The 23,241-nt window shown below is 36.7% G+C and overlaps 11 protein-coding genes across 11 annotated transcripts; 6 read left to right on the forward strand and 5 right to left on the reverse strand.

Annotated features, from left to right (window-relative positions):
- Positions 1-283: 283 nt before the first annotated feature.
- MONOS_799 (putative Papain family cysteine protease) lies at positions 284-1,568 on the reverse strand (the record flags this gene model as incomplete). Its single annotated transcript, XM_067878358.1, has 8 exons — positions 284-374; positions 488-611; positions 702-802; positions 863-971; positions 1,043-1,130; positions 1,181-1,286; positions 1,340-1,392; positions 1,443-1,568. The coding sequence occupies 8 exons, from the start codon at positions 1,566-1,568 to the stop codon at positions 284-286; spliced, it is 798 nt and encodes a 265-aa protein (XP_067727134.1).
- Positions 1,569-1,814: 246 nt separating this feature from the next.
- Positions 1,815-2,759, forward strand: MONOS_797 (uncharacterized protein; the record flags this gene model as incomplete). Its single annotated transcript, XM_067878337.1, has 3 exons — positions 1,815-2,041; positions 2,085-2,204; positions 2,270-2,759. 3 exons carry the CDS (start codon positions 1,815-1,817, stop codon positions 2,757-2,759), a joined length of 837 nt encoding a protein of 278 aa, XP_067727135.1.
- A 52-nt stretch (positions 2,760-2,811) lies between these two features.
- On the reverse strand, positions 2,812-8,942 carry MONOS_796 (uncharacterized protein; the record flags this gene model as incomplete). The annotated part of the gene is made up of 3 exons (XM_067878327.1): positions 2,812-8,668; positions 8,727-8,831; positions 8,901-8,942. The coding sequence occupies 3 exons, from the start codon at positions 8,940-8,942 to the stop codon at positions 3,083-3,085; spliced, it is 5,733 nt and encodes a 1,910-aa protein (XP_067727136.1). The 3' UTR covers positions 2,812-3,082.
- Positions 8,943-9,071: 129 nt separating this feature from the next.
- On the forward strand, positions 9,072-10,426 carry MONOS_795 (putative talin; the record flags this gene model as incomplete). The annotated part of the gene is made up of 4 exons (XM_067878316.1): positions 9,072-9,237; positions 9,311-9,438; positions 9,500-9,627; positions 9,690-10,426. The coding sequence occupies 4 exons, from the start codon at positions 9,072-9,074 to the stop codon at positions 10,213-10,215; spliced, it is 948 nt and encodes a 315-aa protein (XP_067727137.1). The 3' UTR covers positions 10,216-10,426.
- Positions 10,427-10,470: 44 nt separating this feature from the next.
- Positions 10,471-11,485, reverse strand: MONOS_794 (putative 40S ribosomal protein S3-1). Its single transcript, XM_067878305.1, has 3 exons — positions 11,425-11,485; positions 11,172-11,335; positions 10,471-11,101 (listed from the first exon to the last, which is right to left on the reverse strand). The coding sequence occupies exons 1-3, from the start codon at positions 11,452-11,454 to the stop codon at positions 10,579-10,581; spliced, it is 717 nt and encodes a 238-aa protein (XP_067727138.1). The 5' UTR covers positions 11,455-11,485; the 3' UTR covers positions 10,471-10,578.
- Positions 11,486-11,709: 224 nt separating this feature from the next.
- MONOS_793 (uncharacterized protein) lies at positions 11,710-14,298 on the reverse strand (the record flags this gene model as incomplete). Its single annotated transcript, XM_067878296.1, has 7 exons — positions 11,710-12,942; positions 13,100-13,212; positions 13,432-13,762; positions 13,817-14,005; positions 14,054-14,215; positions 14,249-14,268; positions 14,295-14,298. The coding sequence occupies 7 exons, from the start codon at positions 14,296-14,298 to the stop codon at positions 11,710-11,712; spliced, it is 2,052 nt and encodes a 683-aa protein (XP_067727139.1).
- A 2,353-nt stretch (positions 14,299-16,651) lies between these two features.
- Positions 16,652-17,905, forward strand: MONOS_792 (putative Calmodulin-binding). The gene is made up of 5 exons (XM_067878285.1): positions 16,652-16,861; positions 16,925-16,990; positions 17,064-17,125; positions 17,187-17,256; positions 17,352-17,905. Exons 1-5 carry the CDS (start codon positions 16,690-16,692, stop codon positions 17,729-17,731), a joined length of 750 nt encoding a protein of 249 aa, XP_067727140.1. The 5' UTR covers positions 16,652-16,689; the 3' UTR covers positions 17,732-17,905.
- On the reverse strand, positions 17,829-18,588 carry MONOS_791 (putative V-type H+-transporting ATPase subunit c). The gene is made up of 3 exons (XM_067878275.1): positions 18,365-18,588; positions 18,024-18,311; positions 17,829-17,963 (listed from the first exon to the last, which is right to left on the reverse strand). Exons 1-3 carry the CDS (start codon positions 18,555-18,557, stop codon positions 17,932-17,934), a joined length of 513 nt encoding a protein of 170 aa, XP_067727141.1. The 5' UTR covers positions 18,558-18,588; the 3' UTR covers positions 17,829-17,931.
- A 41-nt stretch (positions 18,589-18,629) lies between these two features.
- On the forward strand, positions 18,630-19,195 carry MONOS_790 (putative 60S ribosomal protein L40, ubiquitin fusion protein). The gene is made up of 2 exons (XM_067878263.1): positions 18,630-18,961; positions 19,009-19,195. Exons 1-2 carry the CDS (start codon positions 18,669-18,671, stop codon positions 19,112-19,114), a joined length of 399 nt encoding a protein of 132 aa, XP_067727142.1. The 5' UTR covers positions 18,630-18,668; the 3' UTR covers positions 19,115-19,195.
- A 2,135-nt stretch (positions 19,196-21,330) lies between these two features.
- On the forward strand, positions 21,331-22,185 carry MONOS_789 (uncharacterized protein; the record flags this gene model as incomplete). Its single annotated transcript, XM_067878251.1, has 1 exon — positions 21,331-22,185. One exon carries the CDS (start codon positions 21,331-21,333, stop codon positions 22,183-22,185), a length of 855 nt encoding a protein of 284 aa, XP_067727143.1.
- Positions 22,186-22,596: 411 nt separating this feature from the next.
- Positions 22,597-23,229, forward strand: MONOS_788 (uncharacterized protein; the record flags this gene model as incomplete). The annotated part of the gene is made up of 1 exon (XM_067878240.1): positions 22,597-23,229. One exon carries the CDS (start codon positions 22,597-22,599, stop codon positions 23,227-23,229), a length of 633 nt encoding a protein of 210 aa, XP_067727144.1.
- Positions 23,230-23,241: the final 12 nt, after the last annotated feature.

Below are 23,241 nucleotides of genomic sequence, written 5' to 3' on the forward strand. Positions count from 1 at the left end.
GAATGAGAAAAGACAGAAAAGTTACGCGAGGTGGAGTGATGTGAAATGAGCCGCTCAAATAATCAGATGGATCGACAGGCGCAAAGAACACAACATAGTCTTCAATAGAACACTCATTTTTCCCTGCTCTAATCCTGAAAAATCCCTTGTCACCCCACTCTGGACCCCAGCTGTGAATAATAAGTTGTTTCAGTGAGAGGAAAAAAATAAAAAGAAAAAGAAATGAAGAAGAAGACGATGATGTGTTATTTTGAATGAATATGAAAAAAAAAATGGAATGAGATTAAATATGAAGTGATTGATTGAGAAAGACAACAAAGTGAGCAAACCTGTTTTTCACCAGCCAATAATTGGTTCCATTCTTCTCGCCATATCTGAATGAATAGCATCAATAACATGCATTCAAAGAAATAATAATTATTGGCAAAAATTAATTGACAGAATGTTGTGGAAAAAATATTCAAAAGATATTAACAGGATACGATACCCATATATTGCGACTGCATGATACTCGCCTGTACCTTTGCGCTCTTTCGGGTTCTTTGTGTAAACTTCACCATTCTTAAACTGATCAGTGAAATCATAAAAGCTTTTAAAAACTTCATAATTCACTAAAATAAAATTAATTAAATAAAATAAAATTTTAAATATTCATTTATTATTTGTAAATTAAAAAATATGAATAGAATAAAAATAATAACCTGCAGCAGGTCCCCACCAAGACAGTATCAGCTGGATGTCTTCGAGTGGACGAATGGAATTTCCAGGGAAAAATACCCACGGTTCAAATCCGCATTGCTCTCTATTAGAAAAAAAAATAAAGATTATTTTTAAAATAAATGAAATATAGGCGGAATCATACTTTGTAAAGTAATTAATAGATTTTCCGCTTACGCACGTTGCGGGGCATGTGTCATTTTTCATTTTATAAGGAAGGCATTCGCTGTTTGGAATACCATTTTTTTTCATAACTTTGAACAGAAATTAAAATTAATTGGCAAAAATACTTTGAAATAATTTTGATAAACGCATAAATACATACATTCAAAAGCCAAATTAGAGTAACCTCCTCTACATCCATTTTGGCAATCTTTAGCATCGTAACTTTGACAAGAATGGTCGCAATCAAGCTAACGAAAGATTTTTTGCATAATTCAAAAAAACATTGATAAACTCAAACAAGATATTGTGCCGAAAAATGTTCATTCACTATAGTGTTGTTTGTTTCGGTTGTCCATTTTAGTGCATAAGCTGCAGCACAATCAGCAGCAGATATTGCCCAGCAACTTCATAAAAGGCAAAAACATGTTAAAAAATAAGCTCTAGAAAATAAGCACACCTACCACACTGGCCTTGATTTTGAACGATATTTGAGATTGTTGCATTATATTTCTGAAATATTGATTAATTTATTTTCTGAAAATGGACAAAAAGAATTAAACCTCGCGGAAATCATATTGTTTTGGTATCTCTGGGCGGTCCGTTTGAAACAATCTTCTTGTTTCCTTTGACAAGGGATAAGGGACCCCCTTTGCAAAGCTATAATGATTCTCAGCGGTTTCTATCATCTTGTAAAAACCTCTTTTAGTTGGGAAATTTTCGAATACAACATCTTCTGCATTCGCACAAAAAGTCAATGAAAAGGCAAGTATGCAATACAATGTTTTCTGTAGCCTCATTATAGTTCCAAAAAATATAATTATTTTACGATCCGTCCCGAAGTAAATTTAATGAAAAATCCCATCAAAAAATAATTTTGCTTTCTACAGCTTGGAAATAGTATTTTTTTCTTTTTTTCTTTGCTTTTCTTATTTATGGCAATATTTCGCATTTTTGAAATATTATGGCTGTTTTATATAAAACTTTTACATTGTTCAGCTGAATGTACATTAGAAGAGCTCTCACCTTGCTGTGATGAATGTGATATTCATCCCCTCTGCTTGGAATTTGGTGAAGCTCCAATAAATTGTCTTCTTGATTTGGATATTGAATGCTGTTGCGAAACACAAGAAGATGCTTCAGATGATTTTGATTCATTATAGTTTGAATTTGTTTATTTGTTTTCTTGTGACAATTTTCCACAGTTACTCCATTCCGTGTGGTACCATTGGAACTCGGAGCAGATTATTTAACGATGAACCACGTGGAACAGCACTGCGAATTGCTTCTGGATTTCCAGTTAAAATACCAGATTATAATGGAGGGTTAGATTGATAATTTTATAAATCATTCATAACTTCTTCTTCACGTTTTCATTTATTCTGTTTAGAGTTCGTTACTCTTCTCCTTATTTAGCTCCTCCATTTAATGAAGTTATTTCGGATATGTATGGATATCCACGATCATTGCCTCAAGCTCAATCGCTCAATTATCCCATTCTTGGCTCTCCATCTTTATACCCTTCTCAATCTCTACCTTATGCTGTTCCTGGATGTTCGTCACCTTCAACAAACATTGTCATCACAACAGCTCCATCTTCTCCTTCACTTCCAGTTTCTCCTCAACCTCTCTCTTCGCAAACACCCATCACAATTATCACTTCACCACAACAGCAAGCTCCCCTTCCTCTCCAAGCTCCACTTTCACCTCTTGTCCAACCAGCATATCTTGCGCCTCAGCTTCCATTGCAGTATCAACTTCCTCTTCAGAATACAGAAGAAGAAGAAGGTCCCACATCAATTGTGACTCAAGCGAAAACAACAAGAATAAACCTCAAAGCACCTCAATTTCAAGCACGTCGCCGTGCTGCTTTGAGGTGATCTAATAGCACAATATTATTTTCAACAAGCTTAATTATTCTTATTATTTTTCATTTTTCATTTTATTTCAATGTTTGGGATGTGAATATGACATATTTAAACAAAACGAAAACAACAAAAGTACTAACGACAGATAAGGCAACGTTGAATGACTTGCATCACTTTCCAAAGAGCCAGGAAGGGTAACTGCCTGGCTGGAAGTGTGCAGTCAAAAATGAATGATTCAATCAACGTAAATGAAGTAATAATTCCATTAGAAATTTTAAGATGGAGGGGAAAATATTGGTAAAAATATAAATGTCTATAAAAAAGGGCTCTTAATGTTAAAACTGATTTCCGTATGATCCAATCCCAGCAGAAGCGCCGGAGCTGTTTTGCTGATTCGGCTGCTGCTGTTTCTGCTGCTCAGAGGAAGAATGAAGCTCTGCCGACTGAATGAACGAGGTCTGTGGGAACAGCAGAGGAGGAGTGTTCAGCTGGGAATTGAATGCCGAAGCGCTTGGAAAGCACCCACTAATCAGCGGTGGGGTTGTGTTAGAAGAGGAAGAAGAAGATGTAGGGATGGAGGAAGATGAGGAGGAGGATAAGGAAGAAGAAGACAAAGAAGAAGAAGAAAGATTCCCCATAGCCGAACCGCCGAGCGTCTGAGAGTACAGCGGGGGCGTGGGGACAGTAAAGGACATTGTTGGTGTGCTGCTGAATGTGTTGAACGAAGGAATGACAGACAGGCCAGGAGGAGTGAAAAAGGGGGTGAAGGAAGACAAAGGAGGAGTGCACAGGTTGAATGAAGATGGCGGTGTGGTCAAAGAGAACGGAGGAGTGCGAAACGAAGATGGGTTTCCGAAGAACGCATCGTCAGCAGCAGAAGCAAAAGTTGTGGAAGGATTCGAAGTTGATGAGGAAGAAGAAGAAGAAATTGAAGAAGATGGCAATGAAGATGAAAGCGTTGGCGTAGCTGAAGTTGAGCCAAACCCGCCATACGGCTGTGGAAACATCGAAAGCGATGAATTCCGACTCATTTCAGGTGTTGTTATGCCAGCCACCCCTTCAGAATATCCTGTTCTTCCACTTGAACTCATGCCTCCACTCCCTGAATAAGATGCATTAGTAACAGCAGCAGCAGCAGTACCAGAAGAAGAAGGAAGAGAAGAAGGAAGAGAAGAAATCGAAGAAGGAACAGACGAAGCAGAAGGGAAAGAAGAATTGACAGAAGAAGAAGAAGAAGAAGAAGAAGAAGAAGGATATGTCATTTGACCCATCTGCCCTGCTTGCCCCACTTGCCCAAACTGTCCCATAGCCATTGCATCCAACAAGCACTGCTGATCTGACATTTGCGAACGAGAAGAAGGAACAAACGGTTCAGCACCTGCGTCGAGTGAAGAAAGGATCCCTGTGTATGATGGGGCAGAAGAGGCAGAAGACGCATAAGCAGCAGCATTCTGATACATCTGGCGATAGGAGGAGAGCAAAGAGAGGGGAGGAAGGGAAGATAAAGAAGCCAATGAAGTTAAAGAAGGCAAAGAAGACAAGGAAGCCAATGAAGAAGGCAAAGCAACTGCAGGGAGCGTGGAAGGCGCAGCAGAGGGAGGCAGAAGAGAAGAACCGCATGAAGATGCCATTGAAGATGCTGCTGTTGAGGGAAAAGCAGCAGCAGCAGCAGAAAGAGGAGCATTTGCAGAGGAAGAAGAAATGCTGGCATTAGCATTGGAATTAGCATTTATATTGGAATTTGTATTGGAATTGGAATATGCATTAGAATATGTATTTACCCTGTCATTTGCCATCTGCAGCCCCACCGATGCGACAGAAGGAGGGGAGACAGACAAAGGAGAGTGGCGCAGGGCAAACGAAGGAGGATTCGAGAAGAGAGGAGAAGAAGGACGTTGTGGATACTTCAGTGTTGTTGTTGAGGTTGGATTTGAGGTTGGATTTGAGGTTGATGATGAAGAAGAAGAAGAAGAAGAAGAAGATGGAGTGTTTCCATTCAATGAACAACCTCCAAGTGAAGATGTATTCATAGCCAATGCTTGATTCATCACAGAAGAACAAGAAGATGATGGCAATGATGATGATGATGATGAAACCGGATTCCTCGCAAATTCCTCCTTTGTTGTGTTTTTCTTCCTCTGTATTGCTTTTTCCTTCCAGTTCGCTCCTCCTCTTTCTCCTCTTTCTCCTTCTCCTTCTGCTCCTCCTCCTCCTCTTTCTCCTCCATTGCCTTCCAAAGAAGATTCCCCAAACATCTCCTTCTGCTTCGGATGATACTCAAACGGCGTCGCATCTGCATGCAAACCGTGCTGCTCTGCTTTTCTGTTTGTTTCTCTCTCATTTCTGTCGTTTCTGTCGTTTCTGTCTCCTTTCTCTTCTCTTCCTCCTCTTCCTTCTCTTTCTCCTCTTTCTCCACTGCTTCTCTGCTGCTGAACCTGCTGCTGTTGACTCTGTTGTTGACTCTGTTGTTGTTGACTGCATTGACTAATTTGGCTGAACTGTCTGTGATGGCTCATCAGAATCGAGCTGAGCGTGTTCTTTTGGTGCAATAGCTTGTCAATCTGCCTCTGAATACGCACCATTTGTGCAGTGAGGTTGCTCAGCTGCTCGGCAGACAGCGGCTCTGAGGCAGAAATGACAGGAGAAGAAGGAGAAGAAGAAAGAGAAGAAGAGGAGGAGGAAGAAGAAGAAGATGATGATGATGATGACAGGAAAGAGGATTTTGTTGAGGCAAGCATGGCTTCCAGAGAGGGGTCGGTGAGTGGCTCGTCAGAGGGAAGGGGTAAGGGAGTGAGTCTGAGAGAAGAGAGAGGAAAAGAAAAGGGAGAAGAAGGAGAAGAGGATGAGGAAGAAGAAGAAGACGATGATGATGATGTGCTCATGTTACTCTTCATAACTTGTCCATCTGCTCTGAATGCACAACCAGCAGGGCTTAGCAAAGAATATTCAGAGAATACAGAGGCAGAAAGAGGAGAAAGAAAAGGAAGCAGAGTCTGCTGTGTGTGCGAGGCATCGGTGGAGACGAAGACACACCACGAGAGGGATGGCTGGGAAGGAGAGGATAAATGCTTCTTCTTCTTCTCATCAGATGAAGAAGAAGAAGAAAGAGAAGAAGAAGATGATGATGATGATGATGATATTGATGATAGAGAAGAGGAAGAGGAAGAAGAAGAAGAAGAAGAAGAGATAGAAGACAGTGCTCTCGCAGAAGAAGCAGAGAGGACAGGAAGAGAAGCACTAGCAGAAGAAGAATTAGGTGTGAAGAGCAGAACACCTGATTGGGTGAGGCCGAGGAAGGAGACTGAGTAAAGGCCATCTGGAAGAAGAGAAACTGGCTGAAGGGAAATGGAAGGATTAGGAGTTGAGTCTGGTTGTGATGATGAAGAAGAAGAGGAAAAAGAGGAAGAAGAAGAAGAAGAGGAAAGTGAAGAAGATGAAAAAGAAGAAGAAGAAGATAAAGTTGATTGATTAATAGCATGATTATCAGCAGATTCTCCATTTTTTCCCATCTTTTTATCCACCACATTCAAAGTGAATATCTGTGTCCTGTTTCCATCTTCTTCTCTATTCTTCACGTTCATATTCCCCTTCCCTTTCATCTCCTTCTCCTTCTCCCTCTTCATTTCCTTCTTCATTTCCTTCTTCTTCCTCTCATCCTCCTGCTCCAAGGGCGAATAACACGGGAGCGGAAACACAGAAGGCATAGAAGGAACAGCCAATCTGTTCTTCTGAGGCAGCTGATGGCTGACAGGCAAAGAGCAACTCCACACACGCAGCCCAGACGCTTCTTCGTCTGAGTAATGGAGAGGAAGAGAAGGGGCCATTGAGATGAAAAAGGGGGAATTTGAAGAAAGGTGAGTGAGGAGGAGGAGAACGGAGGAGGTGTTGACGGAATCGACTGAGAAGGTGAGGAATTGGGTTGGCTCTGATGAAGAAGAAGAAGAATTAGATTCAGAATCAGGGTTGTATTCTGATGTTTGTTTGGATTCTCCATTGAAAGAAGAAGAAGAAGAAGAAGAAAAGGGAGAAGACAAAGAAGAAGCTAAAGAAGCAGAAGCAGAAGAAGAAGTTGCATTATTATTACTATTATTATCAGAAGTGATAGAGAGATAAGGCAGATGCTGATGTATTGAAGCAGTCTCTATGCAATTGACAGTCGGTGTTTCAGGCGGAGGAGAAGAGCTTCGATAGAAAAAGAACACATTTTTATTAGCAGGCGCCTCCTCGTTCTTCTCAGGCAGCGGGCGGGTGATCGTTCTGAATGGAGAAGATTCTGGTGAAGAAGAAGAGGAAGAAGAAGAAGAAGAATTTGATGATGATGATGAATTCGAATTTGGTGGAGGGACAGACGAGCAGCAGCTGTGCATCTTCCCAGTGCAACCTGCAGACAATTCCACAGAAGATAAAGGAGAAGCTGACCTGTGTCGAATACCAGAACACAACTGCTGCTTTTGATTCTGTTGAGGATTCTGTTGTTGTTGTTGTTTCTGACTCTGATTTTGACTTTGACTCATCTGCCTCTGCTGATTCCCCAATGAACGCACCTTCCCTTCTTCCCATTTCTTCTTCACTTCACTTTCTGCTTGCTTCTCTGCCTCTGCCGGAAAGAATGCCATAATCGGCGACAAACGCATCCCACACTCCAAAATCACGTGTGCCGGCGCGGCGCCGGGGCAGATGCGGAAATACGAGCGGATCCCGTTCACAGGCGTGACGCCGTCCTCAAAGAAGACAAGAGCAAAGAACCAGCACTGCTGTGCGGATGAGTGGCAATTGGGTGGCAGAGACACAGAAAGAGGCAGCTTTCGCGCCTCGTCGCACGAGGAAAAGGGCTTTGTGGCGAAGAGCATCACTTTCTCTGTCACTTTCTCTGTCATTTTGTCTGTCATTTTGTCTGTCATTTTTTCTGCTATTTTTTCCGTTTCTTTGTTTGCTTCTTTGTTTGCTTTGTAATTTTCTTGCTCCTTCCAGATGCCAATCACAAATCCGCCCCATCCGAAGTCGTGCTGCCGTGTGAAGGCAGAACACGACGCCTCGCTGTTTGTAGCTCTGAAGTGAAAGACCACATCAGTTGTCTCGTTTGGCACTCCACTTTTATACACCTCAATGCCTGCAGAGGATGATAAAGTTGAAGAAGAAGCAGAAGAAGGTGAAGATGAAGGAGAAGGAGAAGACATACAAGAAGAAGCACAAGAAGAATTAGCAGAAGACGAACACTCCAGCTCCTTCTGGTCGTTCATTGAGACTCCCTCGACAAGGCGGGCGCGTGCCTTGTGTGCAGCCAGCCGGCGCTGCTCGTCCCGAAAGAAGCGCTCGTGGCAGTCAGACAGCACTTTCCTGTCCACCCCTATCACACAGTGCAGCTCACGCACCATCCCCACACGCATCAGCCCTTTCTTCGCCATCGAGTCCACAAACTGCCCAAACTTGCGGTAGATCGACCTCCCGACATCTATCATAAACGCACTCTTCTTCTTCATCTGCACATAAAGACGAGTAAAAGGCATTGAAAAGTCTTCCAACCTTCCAATTCCTTGGGTTTCCCACCATTCCAAATACTCATAGAGCGTTTTTTCAAGCCTCTCTTCCATTGTCTGAAATGGATAAAACAATGTTAGTTCGGTTGGCTCTCCTTCCAGATTTAGTTCATATGACATTGAACTTCGCTGAAAATTGAACGGGTTCGCAGGATTTCGTGGTGGTTCCATTTGCGGTGGTCGAGGAGGAGGAAGTGTTGAAATGTTTTGTTGTGATATATTTTTTGTAACAACGTTTGGCGACTTTATATCTGGCATGCTGTGCCTACGAGCAACCCAGTATCTTCCAGGCTTGAATTCAGGCGCAGATTCTTCATCTGAACCTCTAGGTTCATGCAAATACCAGCAGTGACTTCCATATCTGCATGTTCCATATTTCTTCCACTAGTAGTGAAATTAAAAAAATAAAAATAGACATTTTTCCCAACACAATCCTTCAAACATTTTCGCAAATCTGTTTTGGCTCAGTATGATCGGCTCTTTCTGAAATTGGTGGATTAAATTGCCCAAATGAATGAGAAGTTCGATGCAATTCACGTTTTCCTAACTGATGATGATTTCGAAATTGAGAATTCTAGAAAAACACTTTCATTAACTCAAACAAAAATTGCCATACTGCTTCGATTTCATGACTTCCATTGGAACCAGAGATTTGCATAGAACGATAAAATTGGAGTTTGTGAATGAAGGTTATAAAATGTCGCTGGAATCTTGATAAAAGTTCGCATTAGTAACTTTAGGGTGTTTTGGTCTGATCATTTTGCATATAACAAATTTTTTGGAAAGTATGATCGATGTTTATTATGAAGACGGAAGCTCTAATAAATTCATAACATTAAGTGAAACAAAAGTTGAAGATCTTCTTCAAAAAATAGCTATTAAAATATCGCTAACTGTCGAAAAAGAAGCTTTTTCTTTATTCGAATCATCAGCACAAATTGGAGTTCAACAAGGTCCTAAAAGATTTCTCATATATATTAATGCAAATACCTTTTAATTTATGATTGTTTATAACTGTTATTATAGATCATCTACTTACTCCAAATGAAATAGTGCCAACTCCTACTCAATTCACAAAGCTTCTATTCAAAAGACGCAATTATTTTTCTCTCAACCTAGTTGATCCTATTGCAGTTCATATGACATTTATTCAAGTTTGTGGATGTTGTTTTTGTGAATTTCTTCATTTGCTTCTTTATTCAAATTTATTTAAAGCTCAGAGAAGATGTACTTCGAGGACATTACGTTCTTGATCAAACAGATTTTTTAAGACTAGCAGCTCTTGACATGCAAATAACTTTTGGAAATCCATCTGCATCAGGTCGCAAAGCTGGGTTTTTAACGTTTGAAATTGATATCTTTAAGAAATTTTTTTTGAAAAAATACAATTATTTTGTTGTAACAGCTCCGCAAATTTGATTCCAAGATTTTTGCCTAAATGGGCAATTCCTGTGAAAAAAGAAGTTGTTTGGGAGAAACTTATTTTGGATGAATATCAAAGATTGATAGAGAAACCAATCGCACGAGAGTTTGAAGGAAAGGTTAGATACATTGAGGCGCTGCGGTCCATGGCCTCAGAACAGTTTGGTTGCGTATATTTTGAAGGAAGCGATGTTACACTCCCCAAATCACCACATCCAGCTATCCTTGGTGTGAACAAAGAAGGGATATTTCTGTATTGGATCGCAGGAGATGAGAAAGAGAAAAAATCTCAGCCTAATATTCTTGTTCGCTCAAACGCTTTCTCACAAATTATTGGCTGGGCAGCGCATGTTTCCTCATCAACCTTTGTATACTCGTTGCCTGGACCCGAAGATGGCACAAGTGTGGACTTTAGCTTTGAGTCGCCTCTTTTTGCAGAGATTCCTTCATTCTGCCAAGAAGTGGTGGATTTTGTCCTCAAGGCAGCAGATCATAATTCAGCCAGCTGAAACACGAATGTTGAATAAGGATATCAAAGTGGTTTGAAAGTAGATTTCAGAATTACAAGTTCAATATGATTATGAATGTCCATGTTATTTTGAGAAAAAAAATTGTTTTTGCTTGTTCTCTTAATCTTGCTCAAAATATTTTATGTGTTTGGTTATCATTTCTGTTTGTTATATGTTTCCCTTGAAAATATTCGAAATGCACTGAAATCAATTGTCTTTTCAATTTTTCGTTGGTTCCGAGAAAAAAAGAAAAGCTATCATGAATTAAGCAAGTTTGGCCGCTGTGTTCATATATATGGCAAAAAATGAATTGAGCGAATTGAAAAAAATTATATCATCAGCATAAATGGGAATGAAGATTATTTAGCGGCGATATCCCATTGGTTGCTGGAAATCAATGCGCTTATACTCTGGCGCTTGATTGCGAAGTTCTTCTTCTTTTGGATCGAAGATTTCAATAACATCGGGCTGGATGTACTCTTTGCCATCTTCGTGTTGTCTCTTTGTTGGAAGCATGATCTTGACGCAGATGCCAAGCATACCCTGTTCCAAAAGAAGATGACGTACAGCAATATCAACCATTTGACGCTTGGGGTCTCCTGATTTGATCATGTAACCGTCGCGGAATTTCATTGTTTTTCCTCTCTGTCCTCTCAATTTTCCTCCAACACGAACCTCAACACCCTTGGCTTCGTTCTCCATGACGAAACGCAAAATACCATATGCAGCACGACGCACTGGAAGTCCACCAGTGATTTTGAAGATCATTGATTCGGCCTGGGCAACAGCAGACAAGGCACGGTTCTTCAGACGATCAGCAAGAAGTCTAACGCCATTAACTGGGAATCCCCATCTCTTTTGGATTAATGATGTCAATTCCTGGAGACTATAATTCAATTATTGAACAATAAAATTTAATAATAACTTGATCTCAAATCATATGAGAAGAAATATACCGTTTTGCTTGTTCACCGATCAAAGAGGCTGTACGTGTGGCACGGATTGTAATTTCAGTAATCGGTGGAGCAACACGAATCTCCAATCCAGAGTATCCTTCCTCAGCAAGCTCTTGGCGGAGGAATGCATTGAGCTCAGCTGAAAAAACACCATCGGCAACGAACTATTTGCATCCAAAGAATTAATTGTTTTTGTGTTCGATAAAAAAGTCAATATTAAATCTTAAACAATATGATTAATTATTAATTGAACCTTGCGTTTCTTGTTAATTTGTTTGCCCATCTTAATTATTTGATCTGAAAAATCCTTATTTGGCCCATAACCATAGGGAGAAAATTAAACTATTATGAAATGAAAATTTTTTCTTCAAAAGCATATGGTCAAAATCAGTTGACTATCGAGATGAAAATCTCAAAGGCATTCACGTTCAAAGGGAGATCTCTAAAAATTTCAAGTTTGAGCACAAGTAATCCCAAAACAAAATAATCGACTGTGGAATAATTAAATACTTCATCAAAGCGACTCACTAAATGGAATTCAAGAATTATCAAAATCATCCAACAGTTTTTTGCTTCTTCTCTTGAAAGAATCTTTTTTGTCTTCTGATTCAAATATTTTGAGAATATTCGACTTTATTTTCATTTTTTCATTCTTAACATCCTCCTCCTCCTCATCATCATCAAAAATAAGATGCGTTTTTTCATTATCTTTCGCATTTTCATTCAATTTTATGTTTTCTTTTGTGTCATTTTGTTGTAATTTGATTGCTTTGAAAGACAAAGGAGAAGATAAAGCGTCATTTTTGGGTGTTAAATGGAAGATTGAAAGAGGAGGAAGAGAAGATGTTGGTTTGGGGGGATATGAAGAAGAAGGAAGAGAAGAAGAAGAAAGAGAAGAAGGAGAAGAAGGAGAAGAAGAAGAAGAAAGAGGAAGAGAGAGAGAAGAAGAAGAAAGAGAAGAAGAAAGAAGAGAAGGGAAAGGAGGATATGAAAAGGGAGAGGAGGAAGAAGAAGAGGAGGAGAATGGTGATGATGATAATGAGGAGGAAGAAGAAGAAGAAGAAGAAGAAGAAGAACAAGAACAAGAACAAGAATCAACAGATGTGTTTTGTGAGTGAATGAGTGTGTTGTCATTCAAAGAATCGTCCTGTTGAGAAGCAGAAGAATCGAAGATGAGATGAGAAGGTATCAAAAGATGTTCTTCTTTTTTTGCTTCGGTTGAATCAGAAGAGGAGAAAGGAGAATGAAATGAAGATGTTGAAGATGGGGGAGGGAAGGGAGGAGATGAAGAGGAAGAGGAAGAGGAAGAGGAGGAAGAGGAAGAGGAGGAAGAGGAAGAGGAAGAAGAGGAAGAGGAAGAAGAGGAAGAGGAAGAAGAGGAGGAGGAAGAGGAATAAGAAGAAGAAGAAGGCAATGGAGAGAATGAGGAAGAGGAAGAGGAATAAGAAAATGAGGCTGATGATGAAAGTGGAGAAGAAGAAAAAGATGATGATGATGATGATAAGGAGGAAGAAGAGGAAGAAAAAGAAGAAGAAGAAGAGAAAGAAAATATGTCTGTTTCTGTTTCTGTTTCTGAGAAAGAAGAAGAAGTTGAAAAAGAGTCTGAAGAAGGAGAAGAAGAAGAAGAAGAAGAAGAAGAAGAAGAAGAAGAAGAAGAAGAAAAGGAAGAAGAAGAAGAAGAAGAATAAAATGATGATGATGATGATGGTTGTGCAGGTTGTTTTTCTGAGGGAGAAGATACAAATGGCGCTCTGCAATACACACACGTTTGCTGAAGAGAGATTCAAAGTTTGAAGATGAATTAGAATGAAATATATGATTTTTGAGAATAGAGAAGAAGAAAAGAAAGAAAAGAAAAGAAAAAGAAAAAGAAAAAGAAAAAGAAAAAGAATAGAAATAATAATAATAATAATAATAAAATGCCATACGCTCTTCGTCTTCCAAACATCCCAGCATTCTCTGTGGATGCTCTGCCCGCAGCTGAACCGGCACCACACCGTGTCGCCTTCGGTGAGAGGACAGAAACACACTGGGCAATCACCTGTGTTTTTTTTTTTTTTTTTGATTGATTGATTGTGGGGATAAAAAGATTGAGAGGGAGGAAGTAAGCAAGACGGACGGATGCAAGGGGGAAGGGAGGCAGGGGGTTGTTGTGATCAAAGTTATTGTTAAGCGAATTATCATTAAAAAAATTTTTTGTTATTCAAATCAATGAAAGTTTTGAGTAATGTATGTCAATTGTATTCACAAGAAAACAAACCACTCACTTCGCGGCGTTTGACTTCCTTCCGTTCTGGGGACTCATTTGCATCTATCTTACTTTTTTTTGTACTTGCGCTTCGCTTTGAATGTGTCAAAATTTCTCCATCTCCAAGTGTATTATTACTTGAATTCGGGTTGAGAAAAGATCTGTCTTCAACATCATTTTTTGTAACATAACCAAATCTTCCTCTCTTTGCGAATGGAACTTGGACATGTGGATTTGAATCAGCAGCTTCAAATATTTCTTTAAGTTCTTCTTTTGTCAGGCCTTTTTGATAAACGAATGGGCTTGATTGAGGTTGTTTTAGGACTTTCAGCATTACAAACATCTAAATACATATTGCATACAACATGTATATATCTTAGTATATATTTTGGCATACTATGTGCTTACAAGTGTTTCCATTCTCAGCATCAGGACAATCACAAGTTATAATCTCTCCAATATCAACTGTGTATTCATTTTGTGTCGTTCCAAGAACGCTGTAAGTGCGTTGATGCGGTGAAGTATGAAGAACATTAATGAGATAAAGTTTTTGAGTCATAGCTCTTTCCAGCCTTTTTTGAATATCCTAAATTTCTTAAAAATTTTAACAAATAACTTGACAAAAAATGCAAACAGTTGTCTTTCGCGAAACCCATGGAACAATTCTCTTCGATTTTACTTTATGTGTTATTGAATAAGTTGTATCTGAGCTACTTTCAGTTGACGAACTGTCATCAGATAAATCAATAATTCTTCTCCTATTTTTCTTGTAATTTTGTATTGATTTCTTTGGTTTCTTGTTTTTATATATTTCCATTCAAAATGATACGGTTTCAAAGCTGAAAATATCTTTTAACAAAAATGATATTTTGCACCCATATAATTTTTCTCTTTTTTGGATCATTACGTTAATGAACGTATTTCTTATATTCAATACGAGTGAAAGAAATATTGAAACTTCAATAAGTCGTTCATTAAATAAATCAATTCATTTGTCTATTTCGAAATTTATTTCTTATTATTTCGAAATCACTTAATGTTTTTAAAACTTTATAAAAAATAAAAAAGATTGTGTTTTCATCACTTGACAAATCATAAATTTTTTTTTTTTACTTTTTTTTTTTTTTTTTTTTTTTTTTTTTTTTTTTTTTTTGTATTGAAATAGCAAATATGTTTTGTTGTCTTTCAATTAACAAAATGAAATTGTTTGGGATTGTTCTTTGATAACACCTATAATTTTTCCATAATTTGAAAATTTTATTTTTCAATATTTTTCATTTTGAGTATTTTCCAACAAAAATTTTTTGATAGAATCAGGTTTTTGATTTGATGAAGTGAAGCGATTAAAATATAAAACAATGTCATTATTCATAAAATGGATGAGAAAATGAACATCAATCAAAATTATTGTCAACAAACATAAATGTTTTGCATATTAAACAAAAAAATCATCATGATCAAAATCAACTGGATTTTCAAAAGAATAATCTTCAGACAATAAATTCATGCTCCAACCAACATTTTTGAAGAAGTTATTAACAAATAACTTCTGTTGAACAAACTGAAAGAAAAAGGACTATTTTGAATTCTTAACTTATACACTATTTTCATTTTAAACAATATTTATTATTATTTTTACACATTATTAAAACTTATTTAAACCTAATTTTGAAAAATCGAATATTTAAATCGAAAAATCGATTTTTCTATAAAAAAGTCAAACATGAAGAGAAAAATTGTTATCAATGAGACCTGTGATTTTGTGCAATGGAATATGAATGAAAAATAGGCCAAAAAAATGTCGGTTCATGGAAAATTGTGATAATAACTGAATTTGTCTATTACCGACGTGATTATTTCAGGCTTTGACCCTAAATTGTGCGTGTAGGTGAAATTTGGTGAGTCGGAATGAGAATAATCAAATTTCATTTTCACCAGAGAATTAAACAAAAAGAACTCATCAGAAAAATTGAGTTAAAAGTTTTGCAATTGTTTTTTGAAATTTTTTTTAATTTCAAACCAAATCTGTATTAAGAAACAAACAATGAACAAAATGAAAAAAAAATTGTTTGATAATTCAAAATATGGAGTTTTTTCAATACAAAAAAACATATGATAAGTGGAAACTATCTATTTATTATTTTTCTTTTATTATGCAAATATCCAAACTTCACTTTTTCAAAAGTTTTTTCTGAGAAATTGTCTTCTTTCAAATGAAATGAAATAAAAGATCATCAAAATATGTTTTAAATTCAAATTTAACAATTGTGCAAATGCGAGTACAGATATCGCATAAAATACAGGACATCGCACAAAATACAGAGCATGATCGATTTCACAACAACTGCAAGAGGAATAATTCTGAAATATTTTCTCAAAATATATCTCATAAATGCAAACTCATTTGACATGCAAATTTTCAAAACAGCTTTATTTGTGTTCAGAAAAAATATATATCGAAATCTCGTTGAAACTCAAAATCCTATTTCTCCTTGATATCAATAATAATTTTTTCTGAGCACAAATGAAGCTGTTTTGAAAGTCACATTTATCAAATGAGATTGTATTGATGAGATATATTTTGGGGAAAATTGTCAGAATTATTCCTCTTGCGGTTGTTGTGAAATTGATCTTGTACGGTATTTTGTGCGATGTCCGGTATTTTATGCGATATCTGTACACCTATGCCCAACAAAGTGAATGAATTGAGAAGAAAATTGAAGAAACGGCTAATTGTCATAAAGAATTTTCATTATGGAGGATGAAAGAGAGGATGAAAAAATCATTGTTCATAATGAGTTGTAACTTAAAAATAGGAATCTTTCTTCTTTCTCAAAAGAATCATGCAAATAACGTTAGCACGAATAAATAAAATGAATGTTTGGAAATTGTTTTGCTGCTCTCGATTTCACCATTCAAAAATCGTGTATTTTCATGATATGTGTTTGTAAATCTGTTTGCTAATGCATATTCGTAAATATCAATTAATATTCAAGCACTTATCAACATATTGTTTATCCAATCATCAAGCTATATAAAATGTTCAATTCAATATTTCGCCAAACCTAAAACTCATTTTTTTGTTATTTAATTTATCGTTTTTTTAAAAAACAACAACAAAAATATCTCTTCAATAATTTCATAATTCATCTTTATTATTCAAAAATGAATTATTTTATTTAAATATTTTAATGTTTCGAAATATATCTGAAACAAAAAATGTTTAAAGCCCATTATCAATATAGTTGATTATTAAACCGTTGAAATATTATGATTTTTGATGATGATTTAATTCCTCGGCGTAGACCACCTCCTAGGACAAATAGAGAAAATGTTCTTGGGTTGCTTCCACAGGAATCAAAGCCTGTTGAGCAAACAGAACGATATTATTCCATGCACTCTCCGAAAGTTGAAGCAAAAAAGCAAATGGCAGCTACAATGGGTATTATTTATGATTGGTTTATTTAGAAATGTTATTAAAAATATTTGTCAATTTATTTTTAAGGTAAACCTCACGTTACTGTTGATCCACATAAATTCCAGAGAAAGCAAGATCGTAGTCTTCCTCCAGGCATGTATTCGTTAAGAATTATATTTTTCATAAATGCATTGAAACTAATGTTATCCATTTTTCTGAAAAACAGTGAGAGAATTTCATTATCAAGATATGGTTCCACGAAAACCAGATGTTCCGCTTCGTTCTGAAGTTTGAATTTATACGCGAAGTTTATGACCATTCAAAAATACATATTTCAAAATAATTTTAGGAGCCAATTCATGGATTGAGATCATATACTGATTTTGTAAGAACCAATGCACTTGCTGCAGTCTCGTCTTGTTTGAAAATATTTTTGATGTTATTGTTTTGTTGAATATTTCTATTTTATTATTTGCTTTTCCTTCTTCCATTTTCTTTTTGCTTCGTATGTTAGCTGCAAAGAAGCCTTCACACAATGAAATACACTATACATCAATCCCTGGATATGGAGAGAGACCTGCTTACTTAGATCGTGTTCAAGCTGAAATTGCTGAAGAACAACGGATAATTCATGATATCAAAACAGAACAAGCATACGAAGAATTTATTGCTGCCAAAGAACCGGAAGAGATGAGTGAAGAAGAGAGGCAAACACTCTTGAAGGGGTTGAAAAAGAGATGGACTGAAATCAAAGATCAGATTGGACATATGTCACTTCACATTGATATTGGATCAATCAGGATGAGAAAGGAAGATCTTGAAAGAGAATTAGCGGAAATTGAAAATGATATGGAAAAACTTAGCAAAAAGCGAGTATTTGTCGAAAGAGAATAAATTTAAACGATATTTTGTAATGTTTTTCTGAATATTCTTATTATGGATTTATATCAAGCCTTGAATTATCAATTTTAATAATTTTGAATTTTTTGTAATCTCCATCTCGATCAATTTTTTGTCTCCAGCTTTTCTTTAAATAATTGTTCAAAATGTGTTCTAATTAAAAAAGTTGGATTTATGAAATGAGAAATGACAAATTAACTTGTAGGCGCTCCAACAGTGCACTTGTCTATAAAAATAAGAAAAATTCAGTTTGAAATTTCTTTGTAAAAAATAAAAATCAACAAACTTGATGATCCTTTGGTTGCAAGAATAAGCCCAACGATGACACCATACAATGCAAGAGCTTCTCCGAAAATAAGAATCAAAAGCATCCCAACAAACAATTTTGGCTGTCTTGCATTTGCTCTAACTCCTGCATCACCAACAATACCGATGGTGATCCCAGCAGCAAGAGAACTGAATCCAACGCAAAGCCCTCCAGCAAGATGAGCAAATGAGTTGTAAAGAGGGTATTCGTTTGTAATACCCATTCCGATAATAATGGCCACAATCAAGCCGTAAATACCAAGAATACCTTTTAAAAAGAAAAGGCTGAAAACGAGAATTACAATTTAAAATAATGCATACCGGCCATAATTGTTGGAATTGTTGATTTAACAATGAGCTGAGGGTGCATAACGCCCATCACGCAAACACCAACACCAGCTTTAGCTGTACCATAGCACGAGCCGAAGTTTGCAAAAATTAATGAAGAAGCAGCTCCCATGAATCCAAAGAATGTGGTCCAAGATGGACAAATTTCAGAAACAACAATACTCATTCGAAATTATAAAAAATTAATAACTGAGGTTGCCCATTTCTAGTAAAAAATTTTTTTTGAAAAGGGGAATTTACGATCTATTTTTTTTTTAATAATTGTCATTTCTCCGCAATGCAAATCTTTGTGAAGACATTGACTGGAAAGACCATCACCCTTGAGGTCGAAAATGCAGATACCATCGAATCTGTGAAGCAAAAAATTCAGGATAAGGAAGGAATTCCTCCAGATCAACAAAGACTTATCTTCGCTGGAAAACAACTCGAAGATGGTCGTACACTTCAAGATTATAATATTCAAAAGGAAGCTACACTCCACTTGGTGCTTCGTCTTCGTGGTGGTGTTATTGAACCAACACTTGCTGCTCTTGCCCGTAAATACAATTGTGATAAAATGATTTGCAGAAAGTGTGCAATTTTTTGATTTTTTATTATTTCACATGAATTTTTTGTAGATGCTATGCTCGTCTTCCTGCTCGTGCTCATAACTGCAGAAAGCGCAAGTGTGGACATAGCTCTTACCTCCGCCCAAAGAAGAAGGGAACAGGAGGAAGCAAATAATAAAAGGATTAAGAACAAATTTTTGCAATTCATTGTTTTTTTTATATATTTTAAGAACAAAATACAAATTATAATGACATTTATGTCTTTTTTCCAAAAAAAAAAAATTGATTCACTTCACCAATTATTATTCGTAACAATTAAACTTATTGTTCAAAATCAATCATTTTCGAATTATTTATTATTGCATTATTTGAGATAGACTTTTTGTTTGAAGAGTGCAGCAAAGTGCTTATTATGTAAAATTGCATGTTGATTTGTATTTCGGGAATAAAAGTTATATTAATTGAATAAGAAGATAAAAATCACAAAGAATTTTTATTGGAATGTTTATATTCACAACCATTTGAATAAAAAAAATCACAGAAAAAACTTTTGGTAAAAATAAAGTGAAAAACTAATTAACAAATTTGTTGTTTATTTTATATGTTAAAAGTTTTTGAAGAAAACAAATCGAAACCGAACCTGGAAACACTTTCTGATAACAACAACAAAATTGAAAGATCCTTTTCAGAACAATTATTTTTTCACAAAAGGTGAAAAATCCGAACTTTTTAGTATTTTTCAACGATAGCATCAAAAACTTTATTTCACTGAGCACATTATTTGTCGTTTTCCGATTTTATTTAAAAAAATTAAACCAGTTTTGTCCAAACATTTTGCATTCTATTCTCTCTCTCTCTCTCTCTCTCTCTCTTTTTTTTTTTTTTTTTTTTTTTTTTTTTTAAAGCGTGTGTGAATTTTTTTCCTCAAATTTATATCATTTTGGTAAGTGGGCAGATAACGACCGGTAAAACTTTTCGATTTGTATGTTTTTATATATTTTGACTATTTCTAATGAATGCAGTTATGATATTTCTAAAGTGGTTATCGAATTTCAGTGATTCAAAGATGAGAAAACCTATTTTTTAAATCCATCAGGATTTTTTATTTTGTAAACTTCCCCACCTTAAATAAAAAAAAACCCTAATGAGTTGATTCTCTAAAAAGTTTTCGTCGAATATAACCCTAATAAACACATTGACAATGGATAAATCTTTATTTCCAATCAAAACCTATAAGAAAGTTTCTCTCTTATTTATCTTAGGGGTTTGATCATTAATTTTTTTTAACAACTGCTTTTTAAATACAGAAAATTTTCTGTTTTTTATCGAATATTTCTCCTATTTGCGAATTTTAACATCTGAAAATGTGTTTTTCAAGGTCAATAGTTCTTCTTTAAGACTGTTTTTATACGGTCGCTATGTTCCCTCTTACCATCATTTTCTCTTTTATCAAATTTCGCTTATATTCACATTTAGTGAAACAAACGTTATATAGCATAGCTAACATTGGAATAATGGAAATAGTTTTTTTCTTTCTCTTCTTTTATTTGAAATACTCGTTGATCAAAATGAAAATTATTAAAAACTGTTTTGCCAATTATAACTGTGTTGATAGGTTTTATCAATATTTTTTTTAACTTGCCGTTTTAATGATAGGAAATTATTTGTTTGATTTCCTTTCATTTTTTGCCTCAACAAATAAAATGGATGGTATTGGAATTAGAAAATTTTATTGAAATAAAAATAATAATTCGAATAACCAAAGTTTATTCCAGATAACACCAGTTTATTCGAATTAAAAAAATTCATTCCTGAAAGACCAAGTTAATATCAATCAATCCCTCAACAAAATTTTAAATGATCCTTTTTATCAATTCGAAGACAGTGAAAAATCAGAACATTTTTTGATAAATAGAAATTATCAACACATGAATGTTCAATTCCCAAAAATCTTATCTAAAAGTTATGGTCATAGATTAAAAAATGTTAATCTGTTGTCCTGAACGAAAGGATTTGAGATCGAATGAATTTACATGAAACACTTCAAATCGAAAAGGCAATATTTTCGAAAATTTGAAAGTGTTACGTTAACATGCATAATTGGCTGAATATTACTCAATGAAAGAAAAAGAGATAATAAAAGAATGAAAGGAAAATAAATCGACTAATTATTCAAAGAACATATTCCAAGAATTGCGAAAAAGTCGACATCCAAATCAATTTGCCAAAAAGAATTCTTCCTGGAAAATTTCAGGTTTTGAAAGCAATATTGGAACGGAAAAAGACAAAGGAAAGAGTGTTTGCATGTCCGAGAGCTTATTCACTGGACTATCGCTTGCAGGTTGAAATGCAGGAGAAATGCGCTGTTTAAATATTCCAATAGCATTCGTAATGAGGAGCATTCAGTTTATTTCGATCAGCGCATTATCAAATGGAGGAGGATTGTGTTTTAATCCGAACCAACAAACAGCTCCAGGCGATAAGCTTTATTTCTATTTCTTCTTCTTCCACGATTGCAGTTGCAACTCTTCCACTCAATATGGCCACAATGTGTATTTTCAAGATTATTACAATCTCTTTTCCTCAAACAATCCATTCCATGAATCGTACTCAACAAACAGCGATAATAACAGGGTGTGCCGTTATCACTATTCGAGCGGTTGGACATATCAACGCACAGAAAAGAAGGATTGGCTGAGCGACGGGATGAAAGATAGGTATGTTGGGGTGGGTGGGAATGACACGAGCAATCTGTGTGGGATGAGTGAGGCAGCACCTTGCAAGACAGTGGGGCATGCGGTGGGGTCGAGCATGGCACAGCTGAGCTCGACAATCACAGTGCTTGCCGGAAGGCATGTGGGCGAAGGTGCGACGATTGGTGTTGGTGATAAGAAGATTATAATTACAGGGAGAGGAAAGACAGTCAGTGTGATAGGGACGAATTCTCTTTCTTCGACTTCGACACGCTGTTTGATGTATCTTCTGGTCAACTGGAGGCGAGGCATGTGGGGATCTATCACAACGCTAAAAGAAGTTCATCGCCAAATGTGTTTGTGGTGTGATTCTGGAATCAGCAGGAAACTACCAACAAACAAGCTCCACTTTACTGCTCTGATCCCAACGGTGTTATCACTCAATTGTGCAGCATCCACTCCTTATCTGTCATCAACTCGGCGTGACTCTGGTTGCATGGTCAGCTTGTTGGGAGTACAGAAAATTATTAACACTTATCTTTGGGTAATTTGAGGCACAACGACTGACTTTTCTCAGACACTGCGGATTCCTCTGTCTTCAAACAAACTTTCCTGTTCCTCTCCCTCTCCCTCTTCTTCTTCGTCTTCGTCTTCTTCTTCTTCTTCTTCTTTCCATCCTCCTTTTTTTTCTTTATTCTCATCATCATCATCTTTATTTATGCCTTATGCAACTTCGTTGAACGTGGGTCTGAATTGCTTTCCTCTTCAACAGTGGAGCATTTCGCACTGCTTCAGCACTTCGAACGGCTTCCGCGCTCCGGCTGTGCTGAACGGAGAGAATGAAGTGAATATGTATCACACGAGAAATTGCAGTTGGAGGGAGAAGGAGCTCCCAGGCACATCGCGCTTATCCTCTCGCTTTGTGACACCGCCAAGAAGCGAAGAGATAGGAGTCCAAGTTTAAATGGAAGAGGCAAAGAAGGCGGATTTCAGAAGCAAATTGAGCGCAGAGCATAGGAAATGGAGACAGCAGGAAGACCAAAGGCGGAGACGAAGACGAAGGAGAAAGACAAGTTTTGCACGTTGCAAATTGACCCTTTCGACACAAGGTTTGCACAGGCAGCAACTGAAAGGAAGGGGAATGGGAAGAGAAGAAGGAGGTGATATTGAAGATGAATATCATCAGATATTTTACTCACTCGTCGGCACACTCTCATCTGCTCGGCTGTATACTCAAAACATCACAGCTTCCTCAACATTTGCTGCTCCTCCTTTCTCTCCCTTGTCACACACACAATTGTCTGCCCCTTCTGATCTTGTTGGAACTCCTCCAAAGCTATTCACTCCTTCATCTCCTGCCACATACACCTCTTCACTCACGCAGAAGTCCCTCAAAATGTCCAGCCCAAGCTCTTCTTCTTTATCGTACATGCCTTCATCTTCCTCTCCTTCATTTTCCACCGCAAAGCATTCATTCATTGGGTTCAATCGCTCTCAAGATATTTCAGTCAATAAAAGTGAGGAATCTGCAAAAGTCGGGGAAATAGCAGATAGCAGACGATGGTGGGAATTCATTTTCTTAGTGCAAATGGAATGACTCAAAAACAAC

The sequence above is a fragment of the Monocercomonoides exilis genome (genome assembly GCF_001643675.1).
Source record: "Monocercomonoides exilis strain PA203 chromosome Unknown scaffold23-1346700, whole genome shotgun sequence".
Classification (NCBI taxonomy): domain Eukaryota; phylum Preaxostyla; order Oxymonadida; family Polymastigidae; genus Monocercomonoides; species Monocercomonoides exilis.

Bases quoted from the DNA above. Each gene is read 5' to 3' on its own strand.
- MONOS_792 (XM_067878285.1), top strand. From the start codon at position 16,690: ATGATTTTTGATGATGATTTAATTCCTCGGCGTAGACCACCTCCTAGG. The intron at 16,991-17,063 runs GCATGTATTCGT...TCTGAAAAACAG, and splicing joins AGATCGTAGTCTTCCTCCAG to TGAGAGAATTTCATTATCAA. The intron at 17,126-17,186 runs GTTTGAATTTAT...AAATAATTTTAG, and splicing joins ATGTTCCGCTTCGTTCTGAA to GAGCCAATTCATGGATTGAG.
- MONOS_790 (XM_067878263.1), top strand. From the start codon at position 18,669: ATGCAAATCTTTGTGAAGACATTGACTGGAAAGACCATCACCCTTGAG. The intron at 18,962-19,008 runs GTGTGCAATTTT...AATTTTTTGTAG, and splicing joins GATAAAATGATTTGCAGAAA to ATGCTATGCTCGTCTTCCTG.
- MONOS_794 (XM_067878305.1), bottom strand. From the start codon at position 11,454: ATGGGCAAACAAATTAACAAGAAACGCAAG. The intron at 11,336-11,424 runs GTTCAATTAATA...GGATGCAAATAG, and splicing joins AAATTAACAAGAAACGCAAG to TTCGTTGCCGATGGTGTTTT. The intron at 11,102-11,171 runs GTATATTTCTTC...ATTGAATTATAG, and splicing joins ATCGGTGAACAAGCAAAACG to TCTCCAGGAATTGACATCAT.
- MONOS_791 (XM_067878275.1), bottom strand. From the start codon at position 18,557: ATGAGTATTGTTGTTTCTGAAATTTGTCCATCTTGGACCACATTCTTT. The intron at 18,312-18,364 runs GTATGCATTATT...TCTTTTTAAAAG, and splicing joins AATTCCAACAATTATGGCCG to GTATTCTTGGTATTTACGGC. The intron at 17,964-18,023 runs GTTTGTTGATTT...TTATTTTTATAG, and splicing joins TGCAACCAAAGGATCATCAA to ACAAGTGCACTGTTGGAGCG.